Source organism: Brachyhypopomus gauderio, chromosome 1 (genome assembly GCF_052324685.1).
Source record: "Brachyhypopomus gauderio isolate BG-103 chromosome 1, BGAUD_0.2, whole genome shotgun sequence".
Classification (NCBI taxonomy): Eukaryota; Metazoa; Chordata; class Actinopteri; order Gymnotiformes; family Hypopomidae; genus Brachyhypopomus; species Brachyhypopomus gauderio.
Window position 1 is genome coordinate 54,419,858 of NC_135211.1, and position 25,616 is coordinate 54,445,473.

General features: G+C 44.5%; 1 protein-coding gene across 1 annotated transcript in view; it reads right to left on the bottom strand.

Moving 5' to 3' along the window:
- The window catches only part of LOC143525612 (NLR family CARD domain-containing protein 3-like), a 53,049-nt gene extending 37,830 nt beyond the window's left edge, over positions 1-15,219 (bottom strand). Inside the window, exons 1-4 of the mRNA XM_077019784.1 lie at positions 14,806-15,219; positions 12,217-14,005; positions 9,608-9,778; positions 780-953 (exon numbers count right to left, since the gene is read on the bottom strand). Of these exons, the coding sequence (XP_076875899.1) occupies positions 780-953; positions 9,608-9,778; positions 12,217-14,005; positions 14,806-14,872 (2,201 nt within the window). The 5' untranslated portion in view covers positions 14,873-15,219. The remainder of the gene's footprint in view (positions 1-779; positions 954-9,607; positions 9,779-12,216; positions 14,006-14,805) is intronic.
- Positions 15,220-25,616: the final 10,397 nt, after the last annotated feature.

The following is a 25,616-nucleotide window of genomic DNA, read 5'->3' on the forward strand; positions in this document are numbered from 1 at the left end:
ATTAAATATAATAAACAGATCACAGATGTCTGGAAGTGGCCAGCAGTAAACAGTAAAGGAAGTCACACCTGGAATGCTGTCCTAAAGAAGATGCTACTCGACCTCAAGAGTACAAGGTATATGTTAGCGCCTTACAACATTAAATCAATATCTGTGAGAATCACATGAACATATCATGATAAAGAATGTTGCCATGAATGCAATCCTAATTAATGAATAAATAACATCTTGTAGGTGGTTTAATTATTAAACTTGGTGATTAAATGGTTAAACTTATTAACATGTTTGTGATAAAGTATGCACGTTTAAAGCTGGCTAAATGTAGAAGACAATGTAATACAAAAATTCCAGCAAAATATGAGATTTAACACTAAAGACGGACGAGGATCACTATTTGGCAAAAAAACAGGTTACTATTGCCTATTCTATTAATGCGTTATAACTGTTTATTAATGCTTTTAAGGGGTTTACAACCTAATTAATAAACATTTGTAAATGCATTTATAAACCATTTATAACCCTTTATAAAGGGAGCCTTATTTTAAAGTGGTACCTAATTTACATAAGTTCATATGTCTAAGTCAAATTTTTTTCTATGGATAATTTGATGAGGGCGGCACCCCAGCGCCCCCTACTGACGAGCTGTCACTGGTGTCATGTATGATACTGTATGTATTTTAGGAATAAGACCATGGGTGCTGTTTCTATGTATGACACTGTTCTTCTCACATTTGGAGTGTGTGTTCACACACAGGGTGTTTAAGGGGATTCCTACATACCTGAGTGTGTCCAGTCTGCAGTGGGGATCCTCCAGTCTAGCAGAGAGCAGCTTCACTCCTGAGTCTCCTGGGTGGTTGTAAGTCAGATCCAGTTCTTTCAGGTGTGAGGGGTTTGAACTCAGAGCTGAAGCCAGAGAAGAACAGCCTTCCTCTGTGACCAAACAACCAGACAATCTGCAGAAAGTAGGGAAAAAGAGGGAGAAAGACAGTGCCCTCACTGCATTTGCAGAGCAGCCAGTATGGGGCGCTAGAGAGGCCAGTAACTGTAGTACCCTGTGCTTTATAATAAACTACTGTTCAAGGTGAGGTCTCATATCCATTCCTCAACTATGATCCTACACCACCAAACACCCTCCATAATATTAAACCTAATAATCCTAAACTGCTTAGTTCTGAACTTTGATATAATGTTGTCAAATGTGTGTGCACAAGCACTGAAAAGATGGTTTTTTCATTACATGTCATTTTAATATTGAGGTATTTGTCATATGTGTAAATGAAATTAAAAGATATTGCCACATTTTCTTTCACAGTAGTGTGGATGTGGACGTCTGGATTTGGAACATTAATAAGACACTTGGGACAGAGCTGTTTTACAATCTGTGTGTTTCAGTCAGGTATGTGTAGGAGTGTGTCTGTTCAGTGGTGTGTAGGTGTGACGGGCAGGTGTGAGCAACTGAAAAGGAAGCGATCACGCCAAGTCTCAGGAAAATAGGATGGTTTAATAGAAAGTGTGCAAACCAAAAACCCGTGCATGGTTCCAGATTAAGGAAATAATAACCAGCAGTCAACTGGTACAAAGACAAGACGTATATAGACGAACAAACGACCCTCAGGTGAGACGGATCACGGGTCCCGCCCACCTGACGGACGAACATCACGTGACCAAAAACAGGACCGCTGCCGCTGTAACCGGGGGCGACCGGTAGGGGGCCCCCCCACAACGTGACAGACCCCCCCACCAAAGCCGCACTCCCCTCCGGATGTGCGGCTTACAGCGGCAGCACACAAAACACAACAAAGGGGCGGGAGGGCGGGGACAAGACAGGGACCCGTTCCCTGCCGTCCTGAGCTGAAACACAAAACACACATATAAGCTCCTCGTCACAGGACGCAGACAAGGCAGGGACCTGTTCCCTGCAGTCCTGGAGCTGAAAACATAAAACACATAGGTTAGCTCGCCTCCTGGGCGGGACCCTGGACCGACTGGGCCATCAACAAGACGATAACCACGCCCCGGTCGGTCACAGGGCCCTCGCGCCCTAACCGGCCTTAGGCCGCTTAAGCCCCACCGCTGTGTGCTGACCGGGAGCACATGGCCCAACACACGTCACAGGTGTGGATGTGTGCAGGCCGCCACACTGGGGTGCGGCCACGGCTTCCACCAACCACCTCCCGAACCTACCTCCTCGCTCGGAGCTGACCCCTGCCCTTTTAGCTAGGGGTCACCCCAGACTCCTGGGGAGTGAACCCCTCCCCGGGGCCCCTCATCTCAAGGTGGACTCCTCCACCCAACCCAGGAGCGCCAGAGACCAGGGCCCTGGCAATCCGCAACAGGGACACGCTGGTCACCCCGAGCTCGAAGGAGAGGGTCTCCTCCTGGAGACCCCACTAGGTCCGGGAGTACCGCAGTCCACCACCAGGAGCGACCTGCAACACATCACACACACACACGCACACAGACAACACACAACACATAACGCGCACTGCCCTGCCTGTTAAACCCCCTTTACCCAGGGGGGAGGAGACCCCTTCTTAGCCTGAGGAGACACCCTGCCGCTAACACCCCAGGCATCCTCTGCCTACTTAAAGGGGTACAGGGGCTCCTACCTGCTCAGGGATCCCTCCCAACAGGACAGGTCTCCCAATGGAGCAGTGCCTTCTGAGCCACATGCCGTGGCTCAGGAACCCCATAGCTCCCCCCCCCCAAAAACATATTTAGGGGGGGCCCCTCTGGGGAACAACAAAACAAAAAACACAGACACAACATACAACATACACGCACCCAGGATGCCATGGGCCCCTCCCCACACACAGTGAAGAGGGGTGCAAGAGAGGAATTACATAAAACAAAGCACGCTACACTCTAGGACAAAACGAACACGCAAAGACAGAACACAAACAAATGGACAGGACCCACCGATGCGCGCGCTCTGCGGTGCGCGACGCGCCCACTTCAGCTCTCTCTCTCTCACCGTTCTCCCAACGGGATCCGCAGATCTTTGGAGAGAGAGAGAGCTATACGCGAGCGGCTTACGCGTCACGCCCACAGCGACGCGTCTCTCGGGCGCAGTCGCTCACCCCCGTCACCACGGGATATCAGGTGAGCGAGGCAAAAGGCACCGAGAGACCCTCGCGTCTAACGCGGTCTAGCATGCGGCACGCACCGGTGGACCCGACTACATACACACACGAACACCACCAGCTAAACACACACACCACGGCACACTCACACACTCGCTCACGCCTGCGTCGTTATTAAAATGTAGGTACCATGCCTCCACAGACAAAGGAAGGGGGGGTGCTCCCCCTAGCTGCATGGCCCACGTCAGGACGGATGTGGAACTACGTCATCAGACGAATCCCCTTTAAAAGGGGGGATCCCCCTTTGTTCGTTCTCTCTACCTGGCTGCATCAAAGTAGCTACCTAGAGACGAAGAGCGCGCACACCTTCGGGAACAAAGCGGTATTGGTTCTGCACTCGAACCCTGTGCAGCACGCGACGCAAGAAGTAACTAGTTCGCTACTTTTATTTCTTTTGCGGAGTTCGCTAAAACCAATCGCTTCAGCTAGCCAACGATTAAGAACTGTTTGAACATTCGCGCGACGGCCGGACCTCCGCGAGTTCATCTTAACGTCGACAGCGACCACTTCCCCGGGACACCACGCAACGGACCATCGAGGGACCGCCGATTGAACGGCCACCACAGCTTCCCCTGGGAGTCCTCCTCAAGAGGCTACCTGGCCTACTGCGCGGGCCGTGGACTGAACAACTCAAAGTAAGACTGTGCATCTGGGCAGACTTAGAACAATATCTTGTTTTACTGTTTTCTGTGTGCTTAGATCGATGCTTTGTGAACGCTTGTTTGCAGTGGTGTTTATAATCACGTTCATGTTAAACCGTACTCTGTTTAAGGCTTAAAGAGATATTCTGTTCAAAGCTTAAATAGGTATTCTGTTTAAACTTGTTCGGTTATTCACACTGATTCTTTTATTTCATAGTTAATACTTAACTCCTCGTATAACTGTTAACACTAGGACTACCAGCATTTTCACTCCAAAATTTTGTACCTGGTCTCCACCAGGGGGCAGTTCTGGGGACATTTGCATTCCATTAGGCCACCCTTTGTTATGTACATGCAACCACTTAGGGGGGGGGGGGGGTGATGGTGTCAGTTCATTGTTCAGCTGGATGTGTTCACTGACTCAGATAGAGAAGAAAAAAACCCTGGCCTCCCCCATTGCAGTGGTCATTTGAGCTGTGTTTTTTTTCTTCCCTTCCCTTTTTATAATAAATAATAATAATAACCTTTATTTGTATAGCACCTTTCATACATACATGCAACTCAAAGTGCTAAAAACTACTGAAAATAATGTTTGTGGGTGTGTGTGTGTGTGAGGCTGTATATGTGTTTGGGTGAATATGTATGAAAAGAGAGGTCACATGGAGACAAACGAGCAGCTGATCTCTTCTGGTAAGATTTACTAAATGTCCTTTTTTGTTTACTGGTTATGGCTGTTGTGTTTTTGGAAGAGACACACTGTAAAAAGTACCATCTTGATAAGTTAAAATAGCTCAAGATTATTATTCTATTTCAAGAAGCTAAGGGGTTTTTTTTGTATAAATTAATGTAAAAATATCTTTACCTAGTGGCAGTTTTTCAAAAGACGAAAACTATTTCAAAAAAGGTAAAACAAATCAGAGCTATTTTGACTAATAAAATGCTACTTTTTGCAGTGTGAGAACAATCCTACATAAGTACAAAAGAGGCTTACTTGAAATGTTTTGGAATTATAATTCAAATATTATGTTTGTGTCAATTTCACATTATTTCAACCTTTCACTAATCAAATCTCAAACCTATGTTCCTGTGGATCACGAGACTTCATCACCTCCAGAAAAGAGAGGTCACATGGAGTCACACGAGCAGCTGACAGAGATGGCAAAAGACGGCACAGTGTGGCATGAGGAACAGATTGGTAGACATTATGGAAGGCATCACAGCCCAATTGAATGCCATCCCATGAATGGAGAGCCAACTGCTTTTGTCAGAAGTGAAGTGTCTAGTCGCTTACAGAGTTTCCTCTGTTTCATCTCTCTGAAAATGCTTCGGACCATACAGGAGTGGACTGTTCAGCATGCACACCTGACGACACAGCATGAAAACTGGTTCATGGCCCTCCCTGAACTAATGGCTTTCATTGCCATCCTCATCCAGCAATGCAGCAGCCCTCCATCATGAAGATTATGCAGCGATACCGGTTCCAGGACACACGCATGTGTGTACAGCATGGACACATGCAGTGAACGAGCTGCAACTGACCCGTTTGCTGCAGTCTCTAATGTTTGGGGGTCTTTCGTTGCCAACTGCTTCAATGCTTACAACCCAGGAAGGCATATCACAATAGATGAGCAACAACATGCACAGGTGTAAAAAAGAGATGGGCAGACTTCTTGGTGAAGCTTGCAGGAGAGCTTGGACAGGCTCATATGGCAGCCAAGGAGGTGGCCAAGGAAAAGGTTCAGCAGCAACCACCCACACCTGACACAGGGAAAAGGGCATTGTGCCAAGTCAAGTGTGGCTGCAAGAATAATCATGTATTTTACAGAATTGTTTTCTTTTTATTCTTACATAAAAATAAAGTTGTCCTCCAAAGATGGGGAGGCAAAAAAAAGAGTAGTGACTCGGAAATCTCTTCTGGTAAGATTGTTGTTGTGTTTTTGGAAGAGACACAATAAAAAGTACCATCTTGATAAGTTAAAATTGCTCAAGATTATTATTCTATTTCAAGTAGCTGAGGGTTTTTTGTATAAATGTATGTAAAAATATCTTTACCTATGGGCAGTTTTTCAAAAGACTAAATACTGAAAATAAGGTTAAAAAAATCAGTGCCATTTTGAATAATCAATATGCCACTTATATGTCACTATAATTCAAATATTATGTTTGTGACTTCTGACTTCTTCTCACTTTGTGACTTCTTGCAAGAGAGCTTGCAGTCTCTTGTGGCAGGCAGCCAAAGGTGTGTATTGAAGCAGCAACCACCCACACCTGAGACACGCCTCATTTACATAACACTGGAGGTAAGAAGGGCTTATCACACCCCCCAACCCTAGCCTTCTGGCTAAGCTCTGGTACGTGGCAGGGATGATAGCCTTTTGGCTAAGGTATGGCCACCCCAGTGTTAAACATGTGTCCCACTATACGCTCGTTGGGGCTGTATAGTGACCGACGATACCGTGTCTTAGTTGGAGGAAATTTGCGTTGTGTTTGTGGCTGTAGTGAGAACTCGGTTTAAGTTTCGCGCCATCGAGTTTCTCTTTGTCTCAAAGATCTCCTCCCCCATACGCACGTACACACGCACGCGCATCCGCGCGCACTCGAATACACATCCACACACACACCCGCATACACACACACACACTAGCCTACCCTCCTGTCCCCTTTGTTTGCTATGCTTTTATTATTATGCTTTGTGATCAATAAATGTTTTTATGTTTAAATACTGTCGTATGAGTCGTTGTTTCTCTGTTACAACCTGAAGCCAGAACTGTTATTTGAACTGTAACCTTCAGATTTATGGTTTGTTAATCAAACAATTTGGGCTACGGGAGTTGACCACAATTAGTGGCGACCTTAGTTAAATGAGTTTATATAAAATTTGGGTAAATTTAACACGGTCTGAACTCCCACCATTTCGTAGGTAATTTTATGAGACTGATTACTAAATAAATTTGGCCAGCACCTACAAAAACAAAACACTACAACGTACATACACACACACACATACAGACGATAACGGACAACGAACGTGCGCAATGTGAGGCACCGGTAGTTTCGCTGGGCGAGAGCGGAGTCTACCAGTCCCCAGCTCTAGTCACCGCCATGTAATTTTACGGGTTTTACACAAACGACAGATAAACACGGCGGGATGAGTGGAGACAGACTCAACACACTCTCGGACAATACACGACAAACACACAGCACGTAGACAAACACTTACCACGAGACATGACCACGAACGAAGGAGAAAGCAAAGGAGACTGGCGGCTTCCGAAAGGTGGCTGGTTATTCTGTGACGGGCAGGTGTGAGCAACTGAAAAGGAAGCGATCACGCCAAGTCTCAGGGAAATAGGATGGTTTAATAGAAAGTGTGCAAACCAAAAACCCGTGCATGGTTCCAGATTAAGGAAATACTAACCAGCAGTCAACTGGTACAAAGACAAGACGTATATAGACGAACAAACGACCCTCAGGTGAGACGGATCACGGGTCCCGCCCACCTGAGGGACGAACATCACGTGACCAAAAACAGGACCGCTGCCGCTGTAACCGGGGGCGACCGGTAGGGGGCCCCCCCACAACGTGACAGTAGGAGTGTGTGTTTCCATAAATACCCACATACATTTGGACAAGGACTCAGTCAATGAAATGTAGTTAATGTATTTAATTTTAACAGGAAATATTTGGAATTAATAAAGAAAGAAAGCCTCATAAAATAATAAAGTGTGAAATTGTCATGCATTGCCTTGTGGTAGGATTTTTATAGTGTACTCAAAGGAAGTTTATTAATTTTAAAAGGAAATTGAAGTTTTAAAAGTATATAAATATTTATCTTAAAATGTATTAAAACCATGTAGTGTCACCACACTTTACTGTTTCCATTCCAGGTTAAATTGACAGAAAACTCACCTGAGAATCTCCAGTTTACAGTTTGAACTCTTCAGTCCAGCACAGAGCTGCTCCACTCCTGAATCTTTTAGATCATTATTATTAATCTCCAGCTCTTTCAATTAGTTTTCTGTTCGCAGAACTGATGTGAGAGATTTGCAAGACTCCTCAGTGAGACCACAGAGAGACAGTCTGTAAAGGAGGAGTAAATACAGTACAAAATGCAATCAATCAGATGATGCTGGAATCCAGAATCTGAACTGCTGATTAAATTATCCTCTGTATCTATCATGCAGCTCAACCTTGGAGACTGCAACTCCCAGAATGCCCCACGTCATCTGACCCGTTCCTCCTCCCCTCAGTAATAGTTCACACCTGGTTCTCATCATAGGCTATTATATATATCAGGACACTCACTAAACTCTTTGTGAAGTATTGCTGACATTTTGAAAGCATACCAAGCAGTTTTTCCTGTATTCTATTTTCTTCGTGGTTCGACCCAGTTTGTCTAGTTCACTGCTCTCCTGGATTCTCCCTTTTTGTACCTCTGTCTGTTTTTTCTTCTTTTTGTGTGTACCTGGACTGCTTTTTTGACATTGATTTTGGATTACGTCTGGATCCCTCTGCCCAGTTGTTTCCTCCATTTATTTCAATAAACACAGTGTGCTTAGGTCTGTGTGCGTTTGTGACTAATATGAACCCTGCATCACAGTATCTTGTAAAACAGGATTAAATTAATTGCATTAACAGATTAAAAAGTATAAAAGCAGAGGCCAGTAACTGTAGTGGAGGCTTCACCCTGTGCTTTATAATAAACTACTGACATGGTGAGGTCTCATATCCATTCCTCACATATGATCCTACACAAACAAACATCCTCCATAATATTAAACCTAATAATTCTAACCGGTTTAGCTCTGAAGTTTGATATAATGTTGTCAAATGTGTGTGCACATGCACTGAACAGGTGGATTTTTCAAGAAGTCATTTTAACATTGGGAATTTGTCATATGTGTAAATGAAATTAAAAGATATTGCCACATTTTCTTTCACAGTACTGTGGATGTGGACGTCTGGATTTGGAACATTAATAACACACTTGGGGCAGAGCTGTTTTACAACCTGTGTTTTTGTCGCTTCTATGCAGGTGTGTGTGTGTGTGTGTGTGTGTGTGTGTGTGTGTGTGTTCAGCTCTGTGTAGGAGTATGAACGTTTCCATAAATACCCACATACATTTGAACAAGGGCTCATCTGAGTCTCTTTAGTGTGTTACATTTCTCTTCTAGGAGATTCTGGAAATCTACTTATGCATCACACATTTTTCTTTCTCTCCGCAATGTGGTCAGTCAGTGAAATGTAGTTCATGTAGTTAATTTTAACAGAAAATATTTGGAATGAACAAAGAAAGAAAACCTCATAAACTAATAAAGAATGAAATTGTCTTGCATTGCATTGTGGTTGTCACGTTGAGGACCCCGGCCCCTCCCTTTTGGGCGTGTTTACGTTGTCCACGTGTATCATCTGCGTCTGTGTATCTCCGTGGTAGTGGTTGTGTCCCGTGATAATATGTCTCACCTGTGGCTCGTCTCGTGAATCACGTGGGGCTGATGTGGTTTGTCTATTTAATGTGCGCTCGCGCAGTGTCCTGTGCTCGTCGTTGTCTACAGTTACACGTTTCAGCGTCTGTTTATTTGTTTTACGTGCGCTATTGCGCAACACCATTAAAGTGACGTCTGCTGAAAAGAGGGATTCCGTGTCTCATCCTTCGCCCAGCCCGCACGTCACAGTGGTAGATTTTTAATACTGTACTCAAAGGAGGTTTATTAGTTAAAAAAAGGAAATTTACTTTTTAAAGTACACAAATATTTATTAAAACTCTGTAGTGTCACTACACTTCACTGTTTCCATTCCAGATTAAATTGACAGAAAACTCACCTGAGAATCTCCAGTTTACAGTTTGAACTCTTCAGTCCAGCACAGAGCTGCTCCACTCCTGAATCTTTTAGGTCATTGTTATTAATCTCTAGCTGTTTCAGTGAGTTTTCTGTTTGTAGAACTGATGTGAGAGATTTGCAAGACTCCTCAGTGACACCACAGCCAGACAGTCTGTAAAGGAGTAAATACAGTACAAAATGCAGATCAATCAGATGATGCTGGATTCCATAATCTGAACTGCTGATTAAATTATCCTCTGTATCTGTCATGCAGCTCAACCCTGGAGACTGCAACTCCCAGAATGCCCCACGTCATCTGACCCGTTCCTCCTCCCCTCAGTACTAGTTTCACCTGGTTCTCATCATAGGCTATTATATATATATATATATATATATATATATATATATATATATATATATATATATATATATATATATATATATATATATCAGGACACTCACTAAAGTCTTTGTGAAGTATTGCCGACATTTTGAAAACATATCAAGCGTTTTTTCCTGCATTCTTTTATCTTCGTGGTTGGACCCAGTTTGTCTTATTTCACTGCTCTCCTGGATTCTCCCTTTTTGTTCCTCTGTCTGTTTTTTCTTCTTTTTGTGTATACCTGACCTGGACTGCATTTTTTGCCATTGACTTTGGATTACGTCTGGATCCCTCTGCCCAGTTGTTTCCTCCATTTACTTCAATAAACAAAGTGTGTTTAGCTCTGTGTGCGTCTAATATGTAGGCTCCATGTAGGACTGTGTGTGTGTGTGTTCATGTAGTTAACTTTAACAGAAAATATTTGGAATGAATTAATATAAAATTAATAAAACTTCCTCCACCTCCACCTCCCCATCTTTGGAGGACAACTTTGTTTTTATGTACAGATCAAATGATAGCAATTCTGTATAATACAGTGCAATAGTGATAACAATTATTGGGGTTAGGTGGACCATACGAAGATAGAATATAAAAAAGAGGTGAAGAGAAAAGAGGGGGAGAGAAAATAAAAAGGGAAAAGACAGAAAAAAGGGGAGAAGTAACCACAGGGGAGCAGCCGGGAGAGGACTGGGCACGACAAGCCCCAGACCCAGAACCAGCTGTACTCACACATACACTCAAACTCATATTTACATTCACCCCCATGTATACACCCCTACATACATACACACACCCCCTTATATACACCCTCATTATGTATACACCTACACACATCCATATACACACACACACACACACTCACCCACATATATACACCTACACGCACATGTACATCCACACAAATATACACTCCCACACAAATTCACCCACACCCATATACACTCATACGGACATGTATACACCCACAAATGTACTTACACATTCACCCCAATATATACACACATACACCCATATATATATACACCCCCCCCCCCCCCCAACACGTACACATTCACACACCTATACAAAAAGAGACAAGGACAAAGACACACATTCATCCAAACTAACACACCCTCCGTGGCGCGGGCAAATGGCTGGACCAGCAAGGATCGGCAGCGGCCCCAGGACGCCACCAGTCCAGCCCTGTGCTAGCGACCCATCCCCACCCCGGCAGGGAGCAGGAAACGGGTGAAGGAAGGCATTCCCACCCCTCCACCCCCAGTGCTGTGTAGTGTGTAGGTGTTGGTGTATATGCATGTATGGTAGTGTGTGATACTATGGTGTAGTTAAAATTGAGGGGACAGGTGCTGAGACAAACGTGGGCAAAGCCCCGGGCCACTGGTCAGTGTTTGTCCACACCGTCCCCTCAAAAGCCCTCAATGTCTAAAGTGCAGTAAAAACTGAGGGACAGACAGTGGTGAGGAGACGGGTGAGACCATGGCAGCAGGTCCACCTCATTGACCTCTGGGTAACATGCCTGCCCCCCAGGATCCTAAATGACTAGGAAGACACCACACTCCGCCACAGCATCCCAGCCCAGACCCCGACCACCCCCACCACAGAGAGTTGCCGGTCTGGACATCCACATTCACCTAAACACATATTCACCCACACACACGTATACACCCACACACATTCATCCCATATATACACCCACACACATTCATCCCATATATACATGTCCACACATATACACCCACACATATTGATCCATATATACATCTCCACACACCTTCATACCATATGCACAACACACTCATGTATGCACCCACAACCATACCAATCGCATAATAATCAAACGACAACAGACATCTACAGGATTGAAGAGAAGCTGGTCTGAGTCTGAAACCCAGTGCCCCCAGCCCACTCCAGATACCCCCAACCAGATATTAAAAATAATACCACAAGAAAAGTGTCCTGATAAATAACCTTATCAATTGGTGTCAGTATCTTGTGAAATTGTTCTTTAATGTAGGGTCTCTCTACTCTTTTCTCTCTCAAATGTTCCCTCTCTTTTTAATGCAGGTTCTCTACTCTTCTCTCGAATCTTCTTTCTCTTTTTATTGTAGGGCCTCTCTACCCCTCTCTCTCTAAATTTCTCTCACTCTCTTATTCATGTGTCATAGACCTTCTGATTCAGATGCATCCAGTGCTATGTCCACTGTGAATCTCTGAATGAAAATACTCACATGACTTTTCTGGATACTCTGACCACTGGCAGCAGTCTCACTAGACATTCCTCTGATGGGTTATATTTATTCAGTTCAAATTCATCCAGCTCCTCTTCTGAGTTCAGCAACACAAACACCACAGCTGACCACTGAGCAGGAGAGAGGCAGGCTCCACGCAGAAGAGTGTCACCTCCTCTGCTCAGGTATGTTTGGACTTCCTGTACTAGAGAATGATCATTCAGTTCATTCAGACAGTGAAACAGATTGATGGATTTCTCAGGAGAGGGATTCTCCCTGATCTTCTCCTTAATGTACTTGACGGTTTCCTCTTTGCTGTGAGATCTGCTTCCTGTCTGTGTCAGTAGACCTCGTAAGAGAGTCTGATTGGACTCCAGTGAGAGACCCAGAAGGAAGCGGAGGAAAAGGTCCAGGTGTCCATTCTGGCTCTGTAAGGCCTTGTCCACTGCACTGTTGAGGAGAGAAAATATTGATTTTTTGAAAATACTGAAAAATCCAGGTTGTTGCTGTTGCAGCACATTTGTGTTGGTGGAGATGAAGGTAATGAGCACATATAAAGCAGCCAGAAACTCCTGAACACTCAGATGTACAAAGCTGAACACTTTCCCCAGCTGTAGACCAAACTCCTCTCTGAAGATCTGAGTGCACATTCCTGAATACACAGACATTTCTCTGACATCAATGCCACTGTTTCTCAGGTCTTCCTCATAGAAGATCAGGTTGCCTTTTTCCAGCTGTTGGAAAGCCAGTTTTCCCAGTGCCAAAACATGTTTTCTAGTTTGTTGAGGGTCAGTGTCTCTTTTCTGATCATACTTTTGGTGCTTGTGTTTGATGTGAAAGATCAGGAAGTGTGTGAACATCTGAGTCAGAGTCTTGGGGATCTCTCCACTCTCTGCTTCACCCAACATCCTCTCTAGAACAGTGGCTGCAATCCAACAGAAGACTGGAATGTGGCACATGATGTAGAGACTTCTTGATGACTTCATGTGTGAGATGATTCTGTTGGCCAGACTCTGGTCTCTGATTCTCTTCCTGAAGTACTCCTCTTTCTGTGGGCCACTGAACCCTCGCACCTCTGTTACCTGGTCAACACTCTCAGGAGGGATCTGATTGGCTGCTGCTGGTCGAGAGGTTATCCAGAGGAGAGCAGAGGGAAGCAGATTCCCCTTGATGAGGTTTGTCAGCAGCACGTCCACTGAGGTCGACTCTGTTACATCCCACACGCTGTCATTGTTCTGGAAATCTAGAGGAAGACGACACTCATCCAGGCCATCAAAGATGAACAGGATTTTGTAGTATGTATAGTGAGTTGGTTTTAATTCACGTGTTTCTGGAAAAAAGCAATGAAGAAGCTGCACCAGACTGAGCTTTTTCTCCTTCATCAAATTCAGCTCCCTAAAAGGAAGTGGAAATATGAAGAGAACATCCTCATTTACATTTCCTTCAGACCAGTCCAGTATGAACTTCTGCACTGAGACTGTTTTACCAATTCCAGCCACTCCTTTAGTCAACACAGTTCTGATGGCTTTGTCTTGTCCTGGTAAGGGTCTAAAGATGTCACTGCATTTGATAGGTGTCTCCTGTGTTGCTGGTCTCCTGGATTCTGTTTCAATCTGTCTGACCTCATGTTCATTATTCATCTCTCCACTCCCTCCCTCTGTGATGTAGAGCTCTGTGTAGATCTCATTCAGAAGTGCTGTGGTTCCATGCTGTGAGATTCCTTCATTAATTTTCTGACATTTTTCCCTCAGTTTGGATTTGAGTTTTCTGTAGCAAGCAGTGGCCAGTTCTGATAAAGAGGAAGACAACAGCACACATGTTAATGTCTTTAGGATCAATCATAACAGACTCATCACAGGAAATACAAGAAAAGACATCATTATTACAGTCACCCAGGGGGCTGTGTATTCCTGTGGAGAGTACACTTCTCACTGGTGTGTGATTGGTTGTGTAAGACTTGTGTTACAATTGTAAAGCAACCTTGAGTATCTTGAAAGGCGCTATATAAATTGAACATTAATTCATCACTATGAATAGATTTTTAGTCCCCATAGGTCATGATACGTTCAGGAAATTTAAGTACTGTAAGAGTTAAATTAGAGGATGATTAGAGTGTCTGGGTATCAATAACACTGAATGATCAGCAGTTTGACATTGAGAACACATGGGTTCATGGAGGAAGCCATTACACCAGCTGAAGTTCCACCACACACACTGGTAACTATCACCTGACTGAGGAGACCTACAACTAGCAGACTGGACATCTGAGAGACAATGGAGGGAAATAGAAAACACACCTGTGTATGACATCATGAGACAGTGACCTGTGGTCAAATCTGATTGGTCAAATCTCAGTTCTAAAGAATAACAATGTATCCTCAAAACTTCAGCATTCTACAGTCACATGACAAGAGTGATAAATGTAGGAGAGTCTTGGGTCTGCACCTGAGCAGACTACACTCAAGGGAGGTCAACTGAGGACAAACCAACACTGATTTAAAATCCTCATTGTGAACTGAGATTCACCAACAGTGTCCTCCCTCTGAAGTAATAAAGTGATGTTATGATGTCATGACCCAGAGTTCTTACTGGTCTCTAGTGTGTTAGCGAGGTCTGTCTGGTTCATGTTCCTCAAGACGTGCAGTGTGATCTTCATCGCCCCCTCTCTGACACTGCTCTGATCCTCCTCATCCTCCACCTGTCTCCCAGTGCATGCTGGGTAATCTGGACTCAGTAGATTCTTGAATCTCTTCAGCTCATTTTTCACCAGAGAGATGATTTTGTGCTCCAGCTCCTGAATAAACAGTATCAGTAAAACTACAGTGTTACAGACAGATGATTATAACACAGGATAATCCATTAAACATAAGAGAGGACTGAACTGAGAGGGACTGGGTGGTCCTGTGGACATTATGGTTTATTACAAAAGTTTAAGTACAAAAGTTTGATATTTAAGTTTCAAGAATACAGTTTTAAGTTTTAGTATTAAGTTTAAGAATACAACCACAGAACTCAAACAAGCCAGAACATACCGGTAATACAATATCTCCCAATATAAGAACTACCACAGAAAGAGAATTAACAAAGCTTAATTAGGACAGACTAACAAGAAAAGAGACAGAGCTTAAATAGGACAGACCAACGAGAGAAGAGACAGAGCTTAAATAGGACAGACTAACAAGTGAGGTCAACTGTGAAGAGGTGGGACTGATAATCACAGGGTGGAGTTACTGAATGGAAGGAGGGACAGACAGACATGAAAAACACATGGGAAGTATAAACAGGGAAAGGCTGGGCGGGGCTAGAGGGACCAAACAGACAGATTGACAGGAGAGGGTGGAGCTCAGCATGACACCCTACACACACACACACACACACACACACACACACACACACACACACACACACACACACACACACACACACACATACGGACAAATACACACATTGAATACTGACTCCAGTTTGTCTTTAGAAATATTTGCAGGTTTCTTGTGGGCACTGTCAAACAGAACAACAACTTTAATGGAAAATCTACATTTTATAGACATGAGTACATGTTACATTCATAAATACATGTTACATTCATGCTTCTCTTCATGATGATGTAGCACATGTGCAATAACCCAACACATCTGAACATGTGACGGTTCACTGGGCTCCCAGACTGGAGATGCTGCTCTCTGACATCAGGTTCATTATAATCAGAGTTTCAGTGTCCTGCTCCTCCTCTTTATGATGAACTGTTGACAGGGAGCAGAGAGCAGCATCTCCAGTGTCCAGCTGTGTGTGTGTGAAGAGGAACAACTCCATGATGGAGCCTCATAACTCCAGCAGTGGAGGAGGAACCTCTAAACACCCGGCTGTGTACAATTAAACAGTACAGATGTTTAATGTGCTTTAATGTATTTTTAATGGTTTTTCCTGCATATTCTCTAACAGAGGGCAACAACACAACCCAACAACACAAATTTAGTTTGCTCTCTCTGCAGTGAAGATTACCCATATAGTCAATGTTACCCATGTAGTCAAGGTTACCCATGTAGTTTAAACCAAGTGTGAAACCCAAGTGTGTTAGGTAGTCCAGGATACAGATGTCTCTATGCTATGTTCAGAGTTCTGAGGTTCAGAGGTCTGATGCTAAACCCATGTTGCTGGCATAAATATGCTCAAACATGCATCCTCAGATAAAATGTAGCCACACACACAAGTATTAGTGTGATTTTACACACATACATGTAAGGCTATTAGTGTGATTACACACATACAATCTTCATGTACTTTGAAACTAGAAATGCTCGTCATGTTAACATTACCAAAAAAGAAAGAAAAAGAGATGTCAAAATGTTTTTGTAGAATTCTGAGTTTGGATCTCTTCCATTGTACCTTCCATTGTGCTGTGTTTCTCTTGGGATTGTCTTCTGGTTTTAAGGTAGGCCTTGGATTACATTACTTTCAGCTTGATTCTGCTAGTCTGTAGTCTACTTGGTATCTATTGTTGTCATTAGTGAAATCAGCTGTCTTAGTTTCGGGTTAGGAAGTGTGAATAACTGAGGAGGCGGGACCACATATTGACTGCTGCTTAAATAAGTGGCATTTCTGATTGGAATTAGTTGTGTTGTGTTTCTCTTGGGATTGTCTTCTGGTTTTAAGGTAGGCCTTGGATTACATTACTTTCAGCTTGAGTGCGGTTAGAGACATCCTCTGCTCTTCAATCAACTAAAGCCCATCTTCATTTTTTGGTTAAGTATCACACTCTTTACACACATCATATACCACCTTCATTCATTCATTCATCATGTGTTTTTCCATCCCTGTTCTTGCTCCCTACAGTCGCCGTCAATGCAAACATCACTGCAGAAAACGCACTACCAGTAACCTCATCTACCCTCCACTCTCAACAAACACCACGATCATTGTGACCGGGGGGCTCTGGAACTGCCAGTCTGCAGTCCAGAAAGCAGACTTCATCACAGCCATTGCAGCTCATCAGTCCCTTGACTTCTTGGCCCTAACAGAGACATGGATCACCCCAGAGAACTCTGCTACTCCTGCTGCCCTGTCATCTGCATTTTCCTTCTCGCACTCTCCAAGACAGACTGGAAGGGGCGGTGGCACTGGATTGCTTCTGTCCAGTTGCTGGCGCTTTACTCCTTGCACTTTCCCACAAATTACCATCTCAACATTTGAGTATCATGCTGTCACTGTATGCTTCCCAACCACACTTCACATTATTGTTGTTTATCGTCCACCCTGCACCCTAGGTAACTTCACTGAGGAATTGGACACACTTCTGAGCGTCCTCCCTTACGATGAAACTCCTCTTCTTCTGCTTGGTGACTTCAACCTCCCAACAGATAAACCACAATCATCTGGCGTTCTTCCTCTGCTGTCATCATTCAACCTCAACCTCACCCAGTCTTCTCCAACACACAGAGCAGGCAATGTCTTAGACCTGGTCTTCACCAGACCACCTACAGTGATGGACATTGCAGTAACTCCTCTCCACTGTTCAGATCATCCCATTGTATCTTTTTCCTTAGCTCTTCCTCCCCACCGTCACACCCTTACTGCTACAGGCACTGCCACCATCCGTCGTAACCTTCATTCCATCTCTCCATCAGTACTTGCCTCTACTATCACCACAGTCCTCCCGTCCCATGACTCTTTCTCTTGTCTCTCCACAGACACCGCCACTGACACTTTATTTTCCTCCCTCTCTTCATCTATTGACCTCTATTGGCCCCTCTCTTCCAAACCAACAAGATCCTCCCCACCTGCTCCTTGGCTCTCGGACACCCTACGTAACAACCGACGAGAACTGAGGATGGTTGAGAGGCGATTGAGGAAATCGAAGCTTACTGCTGATCTTCACTTGTATCAGTCTCTCCTGTCCCTATTCTCTATGAAACTAACTGCTGCCAAGACATCATTCTACAGAGAGAAGCTGGAGGCATCTACATCAGATCCACGCAAGATGTTCAAAATCTTCTCTTCTCTCCTCAAACCCTCACCCCTCCAACTCCCACTTCTCTTACTGCAGATGATTTTGTCACCTTCTTTGAAGAGAAGGTCAATACGATTCGCAGCACCTTTTCCCTAGTCCCTGTGCCCACTGTGTCCCCTCCTACTCCTCCCTTTTCTCTAACCTCCTTCTCTCCTCTCTCAGCTGAGATGGTGCTTCAGCTGCTGACATCCAGCAGTCCCACCACATGCCCTCTGGACCACATCCCATCCACACTCCTCCAGACAATCTCCCACAAACTCCTCCCTTTCATCTCGACCATCATCAACAACTCCCTTATCTTCAGGAATTGTGCCATCATTCAAGGCGGCTAGGATGGTGCCAATCCTTAAGAAACCCAACCTTGACGCCACCAACATCAGCAACTATAGACCGGTATCTCTCCTCTCATTCCTCTCTAAGATCCTTGAACGGGCTGTACACAACCAGCTATCCTCTTTTCTCTCACAGAACCAGCTTCAGGATCCCAACCAATCTGGCTTCAAGCCAGCACATTCTACGGAAACTGCACTCATTGCAGTAACTGAGAAACTCCATGCGGCTAGAGCAACTGGACTATCATCAGTTCTGATTCTGCTTGACCTTTCGGCGGCCTTTGACAGTCAATCATGAGATCCACCTGTCCATCCTCTCAGGCCTTGGTATCACTGGCAATGCATGGACATGGTTTGCATCCTACCTGGAGGGTCGTTCCTACCAAGTAACATGGGGAGGATCAACATCCACGCCATGCAAACTCTCCACCGGTGTTCCACAAGGCTCAGTGCTGGGTCCACTTTTTTCTCTTTATACCCGCTCACTGGGTGAGTCAATCTCTGCACATGGCTTCTCTTATCACTGTTATGCAGATGACACCCAGCTCTTCTTTTCCTTCCCACCTTCTGACACACAGGTTTCAGCTCGAATCTCTGCATGTCTAAAAGACATTGCCTCTTGGATGGCAGCTCACCACCTAAAGCTTAACCCAAGCAAGACAGATGCTGTACATCCCTGCAAGAGCCAGTCCTCATCGTAATCTTTCTATCTCATTCGAGAACACCGTGATCACTCCATCCATGGAAGAGCGTAGCCTTGGTGTAGTTGTCGACAATCAACTCTCCTTCACGGCCCACGTTGCTAACACAACACGATCATGCAGATTCACCCTTCACAACATTCGGAGGATTCGGCCATTTCTCTCTAGGGAGGCCACTCAGGTCCTTGTCCAGTCCCTTGTCATCTCAAGACTGGACTACTGCAACTCCCTCCTGGCTGGTCTTCCTATGCATGCCATCAAACCCATGCAACTGATCCAGAACGCTGCAGCTCGGCTGGTCTTCAACCTTCCCAAGTTCAGCCATGTCACTCCCTTGCTGTGCTCCCTCCACTGGCTTCTGGTAGCTGCCCACATCAAATATAAAACCCTGGTGCTGGCCCACAAAGCTCCCAACACACGGGAACTGAATACAACTGTTCAACTGAAAGAGTTTATCATTTATCCATCTATTTACTTCATCCTCAACTAATCTAATCCTCATATAATAAAATTAATAAATGCATTTTATGAATATGCAAAGAACAGTTTCAGTGTGGACCTTCAACCTTTGTCCAGTCATGTTATCTCAAAGAAAGACACAGAGGGAAAGAGAGGAGTGTGAGGATAGATTACACCATGTTGTTTATTTGTTTGTTTAGATTTGGGAGACAGAGGAGGGTTTAAACAGGGTTTCTTGCTCACAGATCAAAATGGAAGAAGATAATTTATTATGCAGCCTCAGATGATGAAATTAAAGCAATTACTATAACAATAATCAGGTCTATGTCTGGAACCCCATGAATAACAATAGCGTGAATCTTCCTGAGAGACGTCTTCATCTGGACAGTTGTGTCCCCCACTGTTTTCAGCCTGACTCCGTGGCCAGATTCAGTCCTGCCTCACCACAGCACTGTCCATGCTGACTTTCAACATTTGTGTGAGAAGATGTTGGGAGATTAAATAAGACGCCAATGTTATAGTCCATGTGTAGCCCAGCTATGCCAATCCACGTTGTACCTTGATGGTAACGGCACACATATACGCATGTATAACTAGATATCCCTAACTTAAATTCACAATTTACTGTGTAGCTATCCTGTGTGTGTAAGAGAGAGACAGACCGGTTACCTAGGTGTTTGTATGTGTGTGAGAGAGAGACAGACAGATCTGTTACCTAGGTGCTTGTATGTGTGTGTGAGAGACAGACAGACCTGTTAACTAGGTGCCTGTATGTGTGTATGTGATAGAGAGAGACAGACAGACCTGTTCAATGATTACCGTCCGGTTGCACTAACCTCCATCCCCATGAAGTGCTTCGAACGGCTAGTCATGCACCACATCAGGTCTTCCCTCCCCCCCTTCCTGGACCCCTACCAGTTTGCATATCGGTCTAATCGCTCGACCGATGATGCCATCTCCACTGCCCTACACTCAGCTCTCACACACCTGGACAGAAAGGACACCTACGTCAGAATGCTGTTCCTTGACTTCAGTTCGGCATTCAATACAATCATCCCCCAACAGCTCATTCACAAACTGGACAGTCTGGGGCTGAGCACATCACTGTGTAACTGGCTGCTAGACTTCCTGACCAGAAGACCACAGGCAGTGCGGGTTGACAGTAACACATCCAACAGCATCACACTGAACACAGGGGTTCCCCAAGGATGTGTGCTGAGCCCCCTTCTGTTCACACTGCTGACCCACGACTGCACACCAGAGCACCCCTCCAATCTCTTCATCAAGTTTGCGGATGACACGACGGTGGTGGGTCTCATCAGTGATGAGACACACTACAGGAGCGAGGTGCAAACACAACAATCTCTCTCTGAACACCGACAAGACCAAGGAGATTGTTGTGGATGTAGTGGCAACTCTTTCTTGCTCTGCTTACCACCAACGTAGCGGGTGAATAGCAATCAGTCTGACGCGACAAAATTTCCTTAAGCTCAGAAAATCTTCATGTAACAATGTTTACTGACATATAAGGTCAAAATACAAAAGATATCAATAATCCAAGCTATACATGTCTATCTTAGTTGAGGTCTTAACTGGTCGGTCGTTCAGAAAACTGTATCACCTCAACCCGACCGTCTAGAGAACTTAAACAGAACTGAATCGATTTAACTGCAATTGAAGCACATACACACTCCCCTAGTGGGTAAACACATGTACTGCATTTCTCAACATGGCTCTTACATTTCTGGCCCCTAATTGTTTATGCTACCGGCAGAACAATTACCAAATATAAACTATAATATTGTATATAAACTTTAAACTGTCAAATGTCAATAAATGTCAATACTGAAAACATTTCGTTCAGTCCACTTGAAGAGTCCTTGTGCCAGAATTTCCTGACTCCTGGATCAAGCAGAGCTTAGTCACTGGTCTGTCCAATTGACTGGTCTTTGTTTGCACAACAGCCCGCCTGACCAAGCCCTTGGCATCAGGCAAGGTCTTTGTGATTCGTCCCATCATCCAAGAGTTGCGTGGAGCAGTATCATCTGCTATCAAGGCGACATCTCCCTCTTGAAAGTTCATCTTTGGTCTTGACCACCTTTGGCGACTCTGAAGTAGTGGAAGGTACTCTTTAAGCCACCTTGTCCAAAACAGATCTGCGATATATTGCACCTGCCGCCATCGTCTTCGAACATACTGGTCCTTCGCAAAGAAGATTCCAGGCGGGATGCTCGTTTGTGTCTTCATAAGCAGTAAGTGATTAGGTGTCAAGACATCAAGATCATTAGGATCGTCTGATGCCAGTGTGAGAGGCCTGTTGTTAATAATGGATTCCACCTCACACATGACAGTTAGCAGACCTTCATCATCCAGTGACTGCTGTCCGACGATTGAATTCAAGATCTTCCGGACTGTACGTATCTGCCTTTCCTACACACCACCGTGATGAGAGGCTGCGGGGGCATTGAATATCCATTCGACTCCTCTCTCCATCATTGCATCAACGATTCTCCTTTGGTTCAGGTCTTGTAGTGCCTCACAAAGCTCTTTCTCAGCAGCAACAAAATTAGTCCCATTGTCTGAACGCATAATCTTGACCTGACCTCTTCTGCATGTAAAGCGGCAGAGTGCATTTACACAAGAGTCTGTGTCCAGACTATGGGCAATCTCAATGTGAACAGCTCTTATGGTAAGGCAGGTTAAGAGTACTCCATATCTTTTGACATGGCTTCTTCCTCTCTTGACCAGAAAAGGTCCAAAGAAGTCTACTCCTACGTTGGTAAACGGAGGCTGATCTGGTATGATGCGGTCCAATGGCAGATCTGCCATTTTTTGCTCTCCTGTCCTACTATTGAGCCTTCTGCAGACTGTGCATTTTGAAATTACGCCTCTAATTGCTGAGCTTACTTGAGGTATCCAATACTTGGTACGCAGCTTGGATAGCATGTAGTTGCGCCCACAATGTCCGATTTCCTTGTGGATGTGTTGCAAGATGAGAGCAGCAATTGAAGACCCCTTGCAAAGAATTGCAGGGTTCTTCATCTCCTCAGACATTGGCATTCTGGAGAGACGTCCTCCCACTCTCACAATTTCCTCTTTCAGCAAGGGATCCAGCTGGTAGATTGGACTGGTTCTTTTTACATGTCTACCTGTCTGTAAAGCCATAATTTCCTCTGGATACGTTTGAAGCTGACTAAACCTGATTAGCTCATTTTCAGCCTCTTCCAGGTCTTTTATGGTGAGCAAAGTTGGTTTCACCATCAGGCAACAATTTTTCATGTGCAGTTGTCAGCAGCTCTTGTTGGTTTGGACAGCTCTCTGACAATGTGATTTTGTCCATAAAGATCTTTCTTTCCTTTCTCAAATGTAGCAGAATTCGTTTCAGCTTCAAAACCCAGGCCACTGCTCCTTTCAGCCGTGTCCAATCAGAGTAGTGAGCGATCAGCTTATCCAGAGCCAACACTTTATACAAGAAAAGTATAAAGTTTTTTAACATTGCTTATTATTATTAAGTTGAAACAAAAACACATTTAAATTGAGAAAACATGCAATTTCATAATGTTCAATTTACTAAGGCCCAAGTTCATTTTTTTGTGCACTTTTCTTGTATGCCATGAAATGAAAAGGCAGTCATGGCCTGGTGGTTGGGAACTGGTCTTGTGACCGGAGGGTCGTGGGTTCGATTCCCAGACCTGAGGCCATGACTGAGGTGACCCTGAGCACGGCCCTTAACCCTCAATTGCTCACTTTATAAAAATGAGCTAAAATGTAAGTCGCACTGGATAAGGGTGTCTGCCAAATGCCGTAAATGTAAGTAGAATGAACATGACAAAATTTAGTTAGATTTACAATGTTGAAGTAAATTCTACAAAATATAATTAAGCTGACATTACTTATATGTAAAGAGTAAATGTTACTCAAATTATATCTCTGAATGTAGATAATTTAATTTCATGCAACCCTTTGACAAAAAAATATTAAGTAAATTCAAGGAGTCATTTTTTTCAGTGTATGAGGCAGTGCCACAGCCGGTCTCGGATGCATCAGCAAAGTGATGTAGTTGTGCTGACTGCAAAGGTCCAAATACTATTGGCTTCACACACCTGCTTACTGATAATCCCTCTAGCATTTTCATTTCTGCCAACCATTCTTGCCATCTGACTGCCTGTGAGTCTTTGATTTCTTGATCCCAGCCACACTTTTGTTCACACAGAGTCCTCAGGATCTGCTTTGCGGGCAGAATAACTGGCGCCAAGAGTCCTAGGGGGTCGTATAATGCACTGACCACAGACAGAATCCCCCGCCTTGTTTTTGGCCTTTCCGGAACATTTAGTTGGAATTGGAAACTGTCTGAGTCAGTGCGCCACTGGACACCCAGGGCGCGCTCTATGGGAGGGATGCTGTGGCTCAGATCCAAGTTTTTGACATCAGTTGCACAATCTTCTTCAGGGATGGTCAACATAACAGCATTACTGGAACTGACCCACTTAGTCAGCTGAAAGCCACCCATGGCGCACAGTGCTCTTAGTTCTTTCACAAGCTGAATTGCCTTAGTTTCAGAAGAAACTGACTTCAAGAAGTCATCTACATAACAGTTGTGAGGAACTGTATCAGCTGCTTCTGGGCTTGCTGTTTCCTTGTTGTCCTCTGCTGTTTTCCTTAAGGCATAAGATGCACAACTGGGTGAAGATGTTGCACCGAAAAGGTGAACAGTCATTTTGAATTCTTCCATCTCTTCATCCAGGTTGCCATCTGGCCACCACAGGAAACGTAGAAGGTCTGCATCTTCTTCAGGAACTTTAACCTGATAGAACATGGCTTTGACATCTGCCATCAATGCCACAGGCTCTTGCCTGAATCTCGTTAGAACACCAACAAGAGTATTGGTCAGGTTTGGGCCCTGCAGTAACTGCTCATTTAGAGAGACTCCTCTGTAGGTTGCGGTGCAATCAAAGACAATCTGAAATTTCTTTTTCTTGGGATGATACACTCCGTGGTGGGGAATGTACCACACCCTGCCATCATCATCCAGTAACTTCTCCCTGGGAACCTTGACTGCATATCTATTCTTAATGACGTCTTTCATGAACATCTTATAGTCTTCATGGAAGCTTGGAAGTCTTTTCAGTTTCCTATTCAGGCTGACTGCACGCTGTTCTGCAATACAGCGGTTGTTTGGCATTTTTACTACAACTTCTTGTGACAGTTCTTTTTTCTCTTCATGGACACGTTCTGGGAAATCTGCATTGTACTGTTGTCTTAACAGCTCCTCTATTTCCACAACTGAGAGACGGTTAACCGTGTGGCTCTCGCCGGAGTTACTGTCCATCTTCAAACTTCTTAGCGGTCCATTATTCACCCAGCCTAAAGCAGTTCTCACTGCATAGGGACCATCTCCTTCACTATGTACTACATGCCATGGCTCCATTGCCTTTGGAACATTGGTGCTTATGAGCAGGCCCACTTCAGCATTGATCTGAGGTAAAGACACATCTTTCAGATAAGGCCACCTTGCAATGTCTTCTGGCTTAGGAATATTCTCCTTTTGCACTGGAATGAAGCTATGGGTGAATACTCTGGCCAGGTCTATGTACGTATCCTCCTCCACACCACAAACTTCTTAGTCTGTCAGAACAAATGTCTTCAAAACCTTACTGTCATCTGCCCTGCTACAGCCCATGGTGTTGAGAAGAATCTGTGTTCGTCTGCCCCTGAGTTTCCGCTTTTTTAGTAGATCTTCAGTGCAGAAGCTTGCTGTGCTGCCAGGATCCATAAATGCATGTTTCCACATATCTATCACTCTTCTTGGATTTGATCTTCACGGGCAATACAGCTAAGGCACATTTCCCTCCGGCCCCGGTATAAGCACAAGCTTCACTGTCCAGAGAGATGCATGCACTG